Source organism: Lepisma saccharinum, chromosome 16 (genome assembly GCF_977018435.1).
Source record: "Lepisma saccharinum chromosome 16, izLepSacc3.1, whole genome shotgun sequence".
NCBI lineage: Eukaryota > Metazoa > Arthropoda > Insecta > Zygentoma > Lepismatidae > Lepisma > Lepisma saccharinum.
In genome coordinates, this window is record NC_139244.1 from 23,939,432 (window position 1) to 23,954,154 (window position 14,723).

Here is a 14,723-nt window from a genome sequence, read left to right on the forward strand (position 1 = left end):
GTAAGGCCCCACACATTCCCGAGCTTGGCCATTTTGGAGGTGACGTGATCAGCACCATGCCTTTACCCCTCCAGGTAACTATTGATTGCAGGCTGGGTGAGCCCCAGAGCCACTTTTTATGTAGGGAAAAGGCTGGAAATATTCCTACATTAGATCTCTCGCATAAAATTGTGTAAATTAGTGAGAATCGAACCCAGGTTTCACACGTGGCAGTCAAATGCCCTACCGACGACCACTATTGCTCATGTCAAATACAGGGTGTCCCAAAAGTCCAGTCTCATAGGGAAAGTCGGAAAAATTGAAGTAATGATTATTTCTTGCAGGTAAACAAATGTAGATGAAATGGATGCCAGGAATTGAACGTACACTATGCAAGAGAAAGCCGAAATTGTGATTCTGCATGCCTCAGGTCTCTATCACACCAACAATGTTATGCAATGTACAAAGAGCTTTCCATTCTCGTATCTATACCTACAGAGCTCAAGAGGGACATCAATTTGAACATTTGTTGCTGTAATGCTTTTCCTATCTGAAACAAAGGCTAAATTATCAATATTCAACATTCATCACTTCAAGACTTCATACTTTCCGTATGATACCGGACTTTTGGGACACCCGGGTATATGTTCATAATGCACAATACTATGAAAAATAACTTTTGTAATTTGTAATAATATATTATTGGAATAATAATAATAATAATAACATTCACTAACATCAGTGAATGTAGGTCAATTCATGAAAAGTGATTTTCCAGAATTTTTTTTACAGCAATACATATCCAACAAATGCTGTTGCTATTGTTGTTAATATAATTATAACTCCAACTGACCATGTATATACAAATAAAGAATAGGGAGGCTCCGTTAGCATGAATAGTTCGTAATATTCATCCATAATTTACATCTCGACAGATGTGTATTACTTTAGAAAAGGCTAAATCTGTTCTTGAAATATAATGTATTGCAAAAAAAAAAAAGACCTGTTAAAATTTGAATTGAAAGACATATACCTATAAGTGAACCAAAATTTCATCATAAGTCTGCAACACTGCTTTCCATTGTTATTTTTTTCCTCGAAGAAGTGTGTACCGATTTTCAATGTGATTTTGCATGGTTACATACTACATTTTGTCATTCACTTTATTCTATTGTGGGGAGGCAAATACAAATTTTCGTGTGAATTTGATTTTATTCTTTTAACTTTCATTATTGTGAGTTAAAAATGTATAAATTTCATACCTACTAAGAGTTTTGTCATTCTGAAATAAAAGGGATGCACTGAAACATTGAACAAATTACAGAAGTTATTTTTTTATAGTATTGTGCGTTATGAACATATATGCCTTCTTCTTCTTTCCCCTTTTGCCTCATAGCTTCGGGGTTCATATATCTCGCATGATTTTGTTTTCATCCATTTGTAAAACCCTTATAAAGTTACTTTATTGGAAGTTGTATGCACTGTTATGCCAAAACATCAAATAATTGTGCTGAACCATCATCTGCTCCATGTGCCAAGTACGATGGTTGTAGCCTATTTTTCATTCTTTATGTGGGACTTGGATGGCAAATATTAAATAAAAATTATGTAACCGTAGTTACTTCAAGTCACAGGTAGAATTGCTGTTTCAGTGTAAAATACTTAGGAATCCTGATTTCACACACTGTCAGTCATGAACATGTCCACCTTTTAATAATAATAACTATCCCTTCACCAAGTAAGTTGAAACAATACTTATTGAAATTGTTTAGGGTTGTTACAGTGCAGAAGTGTCTATATATTTTTTTTCTTACTTTTCCAGATGAACTGTTCAAGAAGTACAATTTCTTGTGCTCTGTGATGTCCCATGAGTTTATATTTCCAAGAAAAGGTGTTGAATTGGTAAGCATACTTTGTGTAAAAGTAAATTAGACATAGAGAAACATGTTAGAAGGTTAGTAATATAAGTGGGCCGATGCCAATGGGGCATAGGGCCTTCCCGATGGTGCAGTTTTTGCGTAGTCACCTTGTAATCAAGGGGTCCTGGGTTCGATACCCGGTGGAGGCACACAGTGGTTCGGATCCCACTTTAAACTGTAGGTCCAGTCCCAATTAGCCTTACTGTGCATAAAGTGGACTTAAAACACCAAATCAATTAATCAATTAAACCAATGGGGCATTCCACGAAAAGTGATCCTACTCCATGTAACTAACATAATCAATTAAAGTGGAAATTATTATTGCTTTTAATTGCATTGAGGTTTAGATGTTTGTAAATGCATAGAATTTGCACATTTCATCAACAAAAGTTACTAGCATCTGCAGCCTATGTGATTTGATTTGCTTTATTTTACTTGGCTTTTTGTACCGTTTTTGGCTAATTTGCAAAGATGGGAATGAGGGATGATATGATGAAATTGATGAATGGACATGCAGAAACATCCATGCCCAGGCCAGGATTCGAACCCAGGACCCCTAGCACTGTAGCGCGAATGCAGCCTATGTGCTTCACAGACAAATGAAGTCAAAATTTGTATATTTGTAAAGCTTCACACATGTGACTCACTTTTGTTGATGCTTTTCAGGCATTCAGGCTATGCCATCATACTAAAGTTTTTTTTCATTTGTTAGCAGACACCACAAAGTACTTCATAATTCTGTCAAGTCAGTTCATTGTGAGTATTTTAATCCAATGTCATGTCTAGAACCTTAAATTTTGTGTGTAAAATGTGACACACGTAACACTGGAATGGCCCCAATATTGATATGTTTAAACCCTTGTGTTCCATGGTCTGCAGATTTCAAATATCCTGGGTGTCCTTTTTAGCTAATAACATATTGGTTACGTGCGTGTTACTCACTATCTATAAACAAAAATACGTTAGAGTATTCAAATTGGTCTACTTACGCAAGTGAGTATGTATTCTTACGTGGACGACGTTTCGGAAGCTTTACTGCTTCCTTCCTCAGGTTGTCGTTTTCAGCTCGGAACCTTTCACCCAGTATCCTTACATGACACTTCTCTGACATGGCTTGATATTCCGAGCTGAAAACGACAACCTGAGGAAGGAAGCAGTAAAGCTTCCGAAACGTCGTCCACGTAAGAATACATACTCACTTGCGTAAGTAGACCAATTTGAATACTCTAACGTATTTTTGTTCCTTTTTAGCTGATAATGTTCGGCTAATACCAATACATACAGGGTTATAATACAAGGCATCTCCATACCACACTAACAAACTTTCATGTTGATCATTTTGATCGTTGAGGTCTAGTTTTGACACAACAGAACCTCAAAAAAACAGTAGTTTTTGTCCTGTATATATTCAGCCATGCAGCACAGTTTCATGGTTGCCACTTCCATGTATTTTTCTGTGAAAAGCATTCTAAAAGTGATAGTATGCTCTGGTATCATCATGCTAGTAGATATTTTGACAGGGTGATGTTGCAGGTTCCAGTTTTCCCTCCCCCTTAAAAAATGTTTCACCATCCATACACATGTTTCATACCCTATTTAATGTGAAGTACTTTGTAAGTTTTGTCCAGAGGAATTAACACAGGGCAGCCCTTGCATTTGTTGACTACACATTCTGTACTTAAAATTTTATTTTCCGAGAGAAAATCAGTGGCAGGTGCAAATATACATACATACAGTGTAAGAAATGCTATTTTTTTTTTAGGGTTCCTAGCATTGAAACAAGGCTTCAAAGAAGAAAACGTTGCTAAGAAAAGTTTTTCGTCTTGTACTCTACACACTGAAACTTTCTAGGTGATTTACAATGATACCCTGTATGAATAGTCTAAATATGCAGTCACACACACACATACATAATTCCAAATTGCATCTAAAAGGAAGTAGAGAAATGTGTGCACAAAAGCACTATTCGTAATGCCAGGTGTATGGATATTTTGGGGAGAATACTGATAATTTTTAAGTTGGTTTAGCCATATGTCAAGTGACTTTATCGTTGTTTATTCAGTAAATATGGTCTAATCTTTTCTTTGAAGTGTTTGATTGAGGTAGCAGACGAAATACGAGGGTGGTTTGAAAAGTTCTCGGAATGGAATAGAAAGAAAGGACTTACAACAGTGATTTTTATTTTTATTTTTCAATGTAGTCTCCCTGTACACTAATGCACTTGGTCCAGCGATGTTCCAATGCCTTGATCCCATCTCGAAAATTAGATTCCTCCAGGCCTGTGAAATACGTGTCAACTTCGGCTGTTAGTTCTTCCTTTGAAGAGAATCTCCGTCCACCGAGGAAACTTTTGAGTTTGGGGAAAAGATGGAAGTCTGAGGGAGCCAAATGAGGCGAATAAGGCGGATGTGGCAACAATTCGTAACCAAGTTCATGAATTTTTGCCATGGCAACGACACTTGTGTGAGGGCGCGCATTGTCCTGATGCAAGATGATTTTCTTTCTTGCCAAACCTGGCCTCTTTTCCCGTATCTTATGCTTTAGTTGGTCGAGGAGATTAGCGTAGTATTGTCCCGTAATTGTTTGACCAGTGGGAAGATAATCGATCAACAGAATCCCTTTCGCATCCCAAAACACTGACGCCAACATGTTTCCACTGCTTTGACTGTTGTTTTGTCTCTGGGGTATAGTAGTGGACCCACGTTTCATCTGTCGTCACAAACCGGCGCAAAAAATCTGTTTGGTTTCTCTTAAAACGAGTCAAACATTGTTCGGAAATGTCCACTCTGATGCGTTTATGGTCCTGTGTTAAAAGTCGCGGCACCCATCTTGCAGATAATTTTCTCATATCCAATTCAACTGTTAAAATGCGATACACCCGTTCGGATGACATTCCTATAGCTTCAGCAATTTCACACACTTTCAGTTGGCGATCCTCCATGACCAATTTATGCACTTTTTCAATAATTTCTGGGGTAGTAGCACATTTTGGGTGACCACTATGTGGATCATCTTCTAAGCTGTCCCTACCAAATTTAAACTCGTTTGTCCACTTTGCAACAGTTGAATATGAAGGAGCAGAGTCCCCCAGTGTGTTCAGAAAATCGGCATGAATTACCTTTGCTTTCATACCTTTCTTTACGAAGTACTTAATCACCGCTCGAATCTCGATTTTTTCCATCTTCACAAAGCACTGCACGGGAACAACTACAAAGTGACGTCCGCACCACAGATCTCTACCCAGAACACTGACACGCCATGTGTTTATTAATAAATGACCCAGGGGCGGCCGCTCATAAGGACGATACGGACGCCGCACTGCCGTGTGTAACCACAAGTGAACAACCATTACATTAATATTTATATATTAGCTTTTACATTGTCTGAATTGAAAATATTCCATTGCTTATAGATCGTTGGTTAGTCGGTTCTGTATTCCTTCTTCCGCGACAATTGCGAAGTTTGCACGCCACCGTGCGGGGGAATACGGAACTTCGAGAGAAATCTGGCGGGGCGCCGTCCTCCCACTTTACGAGACGTAGAGCATTCTCAAGCGCGGCTGCGAGGGGTATAAGGCGAGGAAACTGGCTGAATAACACGCGCTGGATCTGTGCCTGGGAGGACGGAGGGTTTGTCGTCCGAAACTCACCCCTTAGGCGAAACTGGCCTTCTCTCTGGAGAACGGTAAACAATGAAGAGTTGCCAGAAGCAACGAAGTTAACAGAAGATAGAAAATTACCAACAGTTGAAAAAAATGATTCTGTATTCCATAATCTTATTCTCTTATGACATAAGAGTAGAGAAATAAATAACGCAATTTCCAAGGAGGAAAGAAAATATCGGTAACTGAAAATGTACAGACTCTTGCTTGATTTTTGTTATTTACCGTCGCTTTCTGCTACTTTTCGGTAATCACGACGATGAGGATGAACGATGATATAATGAAATTGATGGAAGAGCACTCACAAAGAACACACACACCCATGCCGGGATTCGAACCCAGGAGCCCTGGCTTTGTAATGCGGTATGCTAGCCACGGAAGTCGGCTATAGATTCTTGTTACACGCAAAATTATCGTATAAATGTGTTGTATTTTTTCTGAGTTTAGTGAAAAGTACATTTGGATTACAATGATGTGGAGTACATCATGTAGATTTAATTACATGTTTTGATTAGCACGTTTGAAAAAAATCCCGATAATGTGACAAAGTTCTCCAATTTATTTTCAAGGCGGATGTTAAATAAATTAGAAACTCGTCATCTAAACTCACCAAGAGCCGCTACAGGAACCTGTGAACTACAAATTTCTGAAAATTTGGCAAAATTGCCTGGCAACCCCGAAGCAATAAAACGACGGGATGGTTGGGAAGACTATAGTATTGACACTTGTTGATTTTCGTTTTCCATGGAAAAGTGAAGCTTTTTCGGTAGTTGTGTTCTGTAGTTGTGTATTTGTCGCGATGAACAGTGTGGAGAAATTGTTGGTGTGAAGTTTTTCTACCAGAAGTCTGAAGTCTTGATGAAAAAATAAACATAAAAAAACCTAGGCCGAATTTGAATCTAGAACAAGTGTCAAAGAAGGGAGGTCGTGAGTTCATTCTCAAATTTCGCGTTGAAGGACAGAAGGATGAATTTCAGTTACAAGCATGTCTGAAGATTTCTGGTAAGTTTGAAGTTTTTACTTTAGAGCTTCTGGTAACGCAGATATCACCTTTCCAGTGAGATATTTATTTTGGTGCCCTATTTCACATATCAATTAGTAATGTTGGACAGGAAACTTTTTCTGTGTAACTTTTTTACTAGAACTTTTCACCATCAATGCACGTAAATATTCGTAATTGTGCTTATCAAGTTGTGTAAAAATTAATATCCCTTCATCTGAATTTCCCCCTCTGTTAAACGACTAAATCTGTTAGAATTCTATTTCTTCTTCCATCTTCTTCGCATTACTGTTAAATAATTATTATATTAATTTATTATAATATGTGCAAACGTGTAAAACATGATATTCGGTAAACACGAACGTATCAGTTTCTTATCACGTTGGCTGTTATACGAAATTCACCATTTAAACTCACATTACTAGTAGAGCAAATTTGTGTCGGCCCCCGTGGCTGAGTGGAGTCGACCTCCGTGGCGGAGTGGTTAGCAGAGCGCGCTACAACGCCAGGGGTTCCAGGTTAGAGTCCCGGGTAAGGCATGGGTATTTGTGTTTGTCTAGATGATAAGAAACTGAGAAACTGTAACAATTGAAAAGTGTAAAGGAGAGAAAAAGTGTAAATGGTGGGGGATACCTCCGTGTAAGGGGTATTTCCTTTTTTTTTAAAAAAAAAAAAAAAAAGTGGTTAGCACATCGCGCTACGACGCCGGCCGCCGGGGGTCTCGGGTTCGAATCCTGCCTGGGTATGGATGTTTGTGAGTACCCATTCATCAATTTCATCATATCACACATCCCCATCTTCGCAAATTAGCCAAATGTAGCACAAAAGGCAAAGTAAAATAAAGCAAATCAATAGAGCAAATTTGTGAGTTATTGCCCCTCCACTTTGGTTCACCACGAGCCGCCACTGAAATGACCTAATGATTGTAAGTGCTTTTGTGCACTGTGTTGAAACATGAGCAGACTAGGATAAATGTTGATCGACATTTAGACCTAAATTTCCCAAAGAACACTTAAAAAATTGAGTAATGTTGAACTTTACCTTATTATATAGTGCAATGCTTATATTCTTTACATTTTTCAGGAATTTGAGGAAACCTTGAAACAGCTTGATCTGCTCAATATTTTAGAGGTGATTAGCTCAAAGCGAGTTGCAGTTGGAAACCATAAAAAACTGCAGAATATGTTGTATGAAATTATACAACCTTTCATTGCTGGATACAAAGTTGTGTGCCAAGTTGTACAAGAGGTGAGTAGCTGAGAGCTACATTTATATATTTTTTCAATAGTTCAATTGGCAAGACTTACCTGTTGTCTTATTTTTCTATATATGTTATTCACCATAATTCTTAAAAGAATTATCTATTTAAATTTCAGGTGGGTGTTAATATTGTATTCACTGTTGTCTGGATATTTCTAATGCAGGGTGTTTCAAAAGACGTGCGACCCTAACTTTGATCACTGATAACTAAGGACCTGAATTTTACTTGTTTCCTTTTAAAAAAAATCTGTTAAATTTATCAAAATTCGAATATTAATCCAGTATTAAAATTATATAAATGTTTAATTCATGCATATTTTTCTTAGCCTATTGTACTCACTACAGAAAGTTTGAGACAGAATTTCCTAATTAATCAAAATTTGACTTCTTGGGACTTGTGTCCATTTTATTAGAAGCTCAGTGAACCTTTTTCACAGAAAAAAAGATATTTACACTGGATATGCAAAAAAAAAAAAAAAAAAAAAAGGAAACTAAATATCTTCTATTCCTATTAAAGTTGACTCCTCAACACTATATACATGTATTTACATAGAAATGTCAAGAAGTCTGCTTATATAAAATGAGGTCAACTCCAGGCGAAGAATGTTGATGTCTAAAATATTCAACCAACGACCTGATCAATTTGTAGTTTGATTGCTTATTGAACGTATGCAACATGTTAATTATATAGATCTACATCTGTGCCTTGATGTCCACAAGTTTTTATTCAGATCGTCCTGCACACAGCTGGTTCCACACTTCACTTCGAGCGTGCAATGCATTATTATTATGTTATTTTCTAATAACTCTGTATTTTGATACCATCTATCCAACACACTACATAGAAATCAGAATTAAGCACAGCATGAGTGTCCCCCTTTGTTGTGTGTCAAGTCCAGATTAGCTCTTATTCATGACATTAGAAATATATTGGGAATAAGGCACAAGGTGCATATTTGAATATTGGTGTTGCCCAGGTAGTGTGTAAGATTATAGGTTTTAATTGTTTGAATACAACAGTACATTTTCTTATATGAAGGTTGCAGTGTCTCCATGCAAAGGTGCGGAAATACTCCAGACTTCTCAGAAAGAGGTAGAAAAACTTGTAGCGTGTGGTTCATTAGTCCATCCCTACTCCATGACTTTGGAAGTTCTAACCGCAGGGTTGAATTCTCTGGTATCATTGCAAGGAGTCACAAAAACAAAGATGTAAGTATCAGCATCAATATTTTTTTTTAGATATTTTATTAATATGGGTAAAAACTCGTTACAAACACATGTAATAGATTAAATTGGGTACACACAGAAGATTTTCAGCAAAAAATGCAGGCTCAACCAGGACTCGAACTCTGGTCTCTGTCATACTGTGCCATTGCTCTACCACTGAGCTACCGAGCCAGCCTGATTTTTCACTGTCGCTGTCTTACTTGTGTGGAATCGTCTCAGCTAGTGCTACCGCAACGGGTGTCGCTGAAAATTATACGTAGTACATCTAATAGGCTACACTTGTTTTCCTGTGCTATGGCATTGTCACAAAAAAACATTATGTCTGATGGATGGTTCTGTAGATTTATGTATATGATGGTTGTAATATTCAAGTTCCTGTAATTTGTTAAAGAAATGCACTTTTACCATACAATTTTGGCATATGTTGAATATGTACTACGACTGAAAATGTAAATGTTGTTAATTGAAATAAAATTCATACTGATTGTTTCCAATATCTGGAATATGGTCTCAGGAATGAAACTTTTATCAATCCTAGCAACTTTTTCAATCCACTCTGTGTCATCGGACTTAGTATTGATGAAACTTTTAGTAACCATTTACATCTTAACTTTATAAAATAATTCTTAGTGTTGCCGGCCCCCATGGCAGAGTGGTTAGCACATCACTCTTCGATGCCAGGGGTCCCAGGTTTGAATCTTGGCCTGGGCATGGATGTTTGCGAGTGTCCATTCATCAATTTCATCATGTCATCACTCATCCGCATCGTCACAAATTAGCCAAAAGTGGCACAAGAAGCGAAGTAAAATAAAGCAAATCAATCAATCAATCAATACTTAGTGTTTTCATTCCCCTAAAGGTGACACTTGATCAAAGTTTCAGACAACTTCTTCAAGGCAAAGATATCTTGGGTTCACAGATTGACATTGTTAATGAATACACTGAATGAGGCTAGATGAAACGAAGTATAAAATCCACTTTTAATTGTGGATGATTTATTTGCAAACACTTTACTGTGGTTATGTGAAGACTTAAGATGTCTCCTTGTCACTTTACTTGCCAGTTTTGTAACAATACTTTTCATGATATTTTTCAGTGATAATGAAGTGATGTACCAAGTTAACCACGAGAGAGCTGAAGAACTAAAACAGGAATTTGGTAAGTATTTGCCATGATAGCTGGTATTTATGTGTATTGTTAATTTGTGTTTATTTACACTTATACCGCGTTTGGTAGAACCTGTCCCTCTTCCCGCGCTAGGGAGCGCTCAACAGTTTCCGTGCTGGGGAAAGTCAAAGCCAGGCAGCCAATTAAAATACGCAACGTCGCAACAGCGTCTACGTAAACGCCTCTCTTCTGGCTTTCATTCGCTCCTCGCTGCCCAGCAGACGATTTTTTCCTCGTTTCTCATTGACACCGAAACTGTTGAGCGCTCCCTAGCGCGGGAAGCGGGACAGGTTCTACCAAACGCGGTATAAATATGGTAATTTCTTATGTAATATCTGATGTAATTTATAAATGTATGAGATAAGATGTGATAATGCCTTGCTGTGGTTGTTAGTTGATAGGTTAAGAAAGGTTTTTCACAGGAAAGATGTGTGCGAGTTTATATTTACACAAGTGCTGTATATAATTGAGCTACAGATTTCTTTTTAACTATCTTTATTCTGAATAACTTTGTTTTAGGAAGCTTTCAACTAGCGACAATGTTGCTTGGAAAGAAACCCTCTGTAATACGAGGGGAGAGTGAAAAGTTTTGAGCTTCACGTGGAAGGAGTGATGCTAGATAGTTAAAATTTTGGAGGTTGTAAGGTTTGAGTTTTATGACGCTCTGTGCAAACTTTTATGAAATTCACATGCTTTCTTCTATGTTTTTGTCAGGTTGAAAATGAATGAAATGTCAGAGAAGAGAGTGGCCGACAGGGCCGTGGTTCGGTACCTCTGTCGGAAAGGCCTCATTGCACAGGCTGCTTTGGTAAGTGTGGCTTCACCGCACTTCCCCATCCACCTTATTCCCCCCATCCACCTTATTCCTCCGACCTGGCCTCGTCAGATTTTCATCTTTCCCTGCTATGAAGAATTCACTTCGAGGACGTCACTTCCATACGGATGAAGGTGGTGTGACACTCTACCAGATGAGTGTAAAGAAATTGCAGCACAGAATGCATAAGTGCATTGATTTGGGGGGTGATTATAGAGATTATATGATTATGTAGAGAAATCATAATGAGAAACTGTAGCTGAAACACCCCTTTCCTGTGAGGCTCAAAACTTTTCACTCTCCCGTCGTACATGCAGCCTTTCAAACTGAAGCGACATGACAAGCTGCGCATCTTGCTTGAATTTTGGGGCAGTGTTCATGAATCATAAATAGGCTTTGTTATAGTTGCACTTTAGATGAATAAAAGAACACTAAGATGGTTACCATTCATGAATAACCTAATGAAATTGCATGAGATTGGGCACAATCAGTTATCACACTTGCACAGTATGGCCTGGCATTCTAAGACAATTGTAGATTTGTAAATTAATATAATTTTTGTACATAAAGCCTGTCCATGGTTCAGTTAATAATTCTTCTGCTAATGCTTAGTGTACAGTACATATGTATATTTCTTTCCCATAGAAAAATTGCTTGTATGGTGTGGGAAGAGGCCTGACCAACACCAGGTAACATCAAAACAGTTGTTTGTCCTTGGAGGCAGAGCGAAGCTCTAAACAAACTCACGGATTAAAGTTACCAATATGTTCCAAGAAATTGTCGTTCTTAGACTTCACCTCATGCCAAAGTAATGCTGTAAAAATGCTGGTCAGATAGTTTGACTAGTATCGTGTCTAATTTGTGTAGAGTTTTGTAAATCTGGAAAAGTATTTCAGTTAGCATCAGTTAGAGCTAGTTTCATGTTGCATGGCAGCTGTAGGAAAGTACAGCGACCCATTCCCCATATAGTAATGGTTAGATTACTTATTTGATGAGAGTGAACGCTGCAGCGGAAATTGTGTAACGTGTTCAAGGAATGTTTACTAGAAACTTCTGTGTGTGCAATAGGTTCCTATGTATTTATTTTCTACAAGTTGTGTGCTTTTTATATATATACATTTGTATATAATTACATATATATATATGAATATGTGTAGCTGTAGTTCTTGGTTACCTGTCATAGAATAACTGTTGAATTAGTGTACAGAATTGTGAAAAAAAAAGTGTGTTCATTAAAAGAAATTGACCTTTTGCCTTTCAACACGGCAGTAAATGTAGAAGTGATTCTGTCAAAGTATGAAAATTTTCACCTATTCTGAACAACTTGTAAGGCTAGGAGGCAGATATCTGAAGTTGCATTTTATTAAGTTACATTGATTTTTTTCAAGTTTATTTTGAATTTATCCATGTGTGTTTTTACATACAAATAGCTGTTCGTTAGTTCTTTTCTTAAAGTATTTTTTTATTTTTATTCTTGTATAAAATGTGACTTCATGTGTGCCCCACTGTCAATATTGAATGTAGAACTAATTCATTGTTAATAATTGACACAAATTTAACTTTGAATGAGCAAATTATTACAAGTGCATGAAATGTGTTTCAATTTTTTCTTCAAAGTTGTCTTCCTTTTAACAAAAGAAAGAGACAGAGGAAATAATTATTTCTTACATATAATTCAACATAATTAATCTTCTACATCCCACGAGTTTACCAAAGAGCTTCCTATATCCAGCATACATTAAGATATAATAAGTAACAATTAATGTAACAATATAGTTACAATTTTGTCAGTATAATTTACATGAACAGTTTTTTTCTCTTTAGAATTGTCCTAAGTGGTCGAGTTATGCATTATAAAATTACAAACAGAAATGTTTATGTATATCCCTTTCTAGATATTTTTCACTTTAACATTATACCCCATTGAGTTGTTTGAAATATTTAGGCTCTTTTCCTATGCATTAGTAAACACACTTGCATCAGTGTTCATAGCACCTAAATTTTCAGCAAATTATAAAATTTGTTCAAAATGACAAATTTTGATTCAAATTTTTTGTATAAAAATTTCATCCTCAAAACACAAAATATGTTAATTCATCATTAGTATCCACTGTTGTGTACAGTAAACATTGGCATTTATGCACTGGATTTAATGTACATTGAAATTGCTGGTCAGTTTTTAAATGTGTAAATAAAGAAATGCACAGATGTGTTCATGGATAACAAGAGTTGGAAAATGATTTAATGTTTATTCAACAAAGAAGCGCCATTTTCATATCTCTAATTTTTAATTTACAAGAATGTGCATGATTATTATATGCATTATGTGACTTTAATGCATCCAGTTTTCGATTTGTCTCAAAATTACCATTTTTTGTATGTCAAGTGCAGTAACAAACACAATAAACACATCATATGAATTGCACTATGATTTTAAATCAGCACAAATCAGATGTTATTTGTTTATTTTCCACTCAGAGTAACACTTAACATTAATGTAATACATATTTTTGGAAAGTAAATTACAGTTTATTTTGATTGCATGGATAAAAGAAAGTAATTATGGGTTGCAATTTAATTTGATGGAATTAAATGGTTTATTTATTATTAATTGCTGCAGGGCTTTTTTTCTTTTATGCACCTTGGCAATTCTATGAAACATTTAAACAATTCGAAATTTACATACTTTGTTTTGTTGTGGTAATATTACATATTACCACCATTACGTATATAATACGAAATATGGGAGTTTTTAAATGATAAATCTAGGTTTCCAAAAAATTGTCTGCGAATTTTTGTAGAAGTTATGTTCTGTAATAGAGCAATAGATCAAAGGTGAACCATGTTATTTTAATGTGATAACATACAAACCATTTCTCTTTCTGTCTGGCTACCCAAGTAACAAACTTAGGAATTGTTTTTTCTATTGCAACCTAACTTTGAACAGTTATGATTAAAGTTAATAAAAATGTAATTTGTGCAACATTAACATGCTGACTTTAGTGTTTCATGAAATTATTATGTAAGAAATAACTTTTGTATTAGAAGTTCCATTTAAAACATAATAATCTTTTCAAAATGGCTATTTTGCCCATTTTGCCCAACATGTTTGTATCAATCCATACGTCTTTTTTTCATTCATTTATATGTAAGCCATTATTTTGACGAAATCATGTAGCTTCAATCTAGTTGGGAGTTTTTGAATAACAGGTAGTGCTGCTCTAAGTATTGCAAATTGGGGCAATTGAACAACAAGTGTGCAAAATCAAAGTGGTTTCTTTTATCTGTCTTGCTGTTCCAAAAATGTTTAACATGTTGCATCATGTACACTTGTTATGTCTGTGTAAAGTACAAATGAAGTACTGTTAGTTTCATGTGTAAAGTTTTACACAAAAATGTGAACCGTTTAGGACCAGTGCTTTTAACCTGAATTAATAAGTAAATACTGCTGCTGAATTGGCAATGTAAGAAAGGACTTCAGTATATCTAGTTCTAAGTGTTCTACAATCTCTTTGTGATAGTGTGCCATTTTGTTTAAGTTCCTTGAACTATGTCTTGTATTTAAACTGTCCTAATGTTTTCTACTTTGGAATCGTGTGTTGAATTATAGTGTTAATAGTCTTATAAGATTTAGATTTTTTGTTGCATATTAGCAAATTTAGAAATTAAGTTTCACACTTGAACATAGCATAAGTA

At 36.1% G+C, this 14,723-nt stretch overlaps 1 protein-coding gene across 5 annotated transcripts in view; it reads left to right on the plus strand.

Annotated features, from left to right (window-relative positions):
* Gnpat (dihydroxyacetone phosphate acyltransferase) overlaps positions 1–13,576 on the plus strand; it is a 56,995-nt gene extending 43,419 nt beyond the window's left edge. For all 5 annotated transcript variants that reach the window (XM_083137888.1, XM_083137887.1, XM_083137890.1 and 2 more), the window contains exons 10-14: positions 1,802–1,881; positions 7,643–7,807; positions 8,859–9,028; positions 10,143–10,204; positions 11,673–13,576. In XM_083137888.1, coding sequence (XP_082994014.1) covers positions 1,802–1,881; positions 7,643–7,807; positions 8,859–9,028; positions 10,143–10,204; positions 11,673–11,764 — 569 coding nt within the window. In that variant the 3' untranslated portion in view covers positions 11,765–13,576. The remainder of the gene's footprint in view (positions 1–1,801; positions 1,882–7,642; positions 7,808–8,858; positions 9,029–10,142; positions 10,205–11,672) is intronic.
* The last annotated feature ends 1,147 nt before the right edge of the window (positions 13,577–14,723 follow it).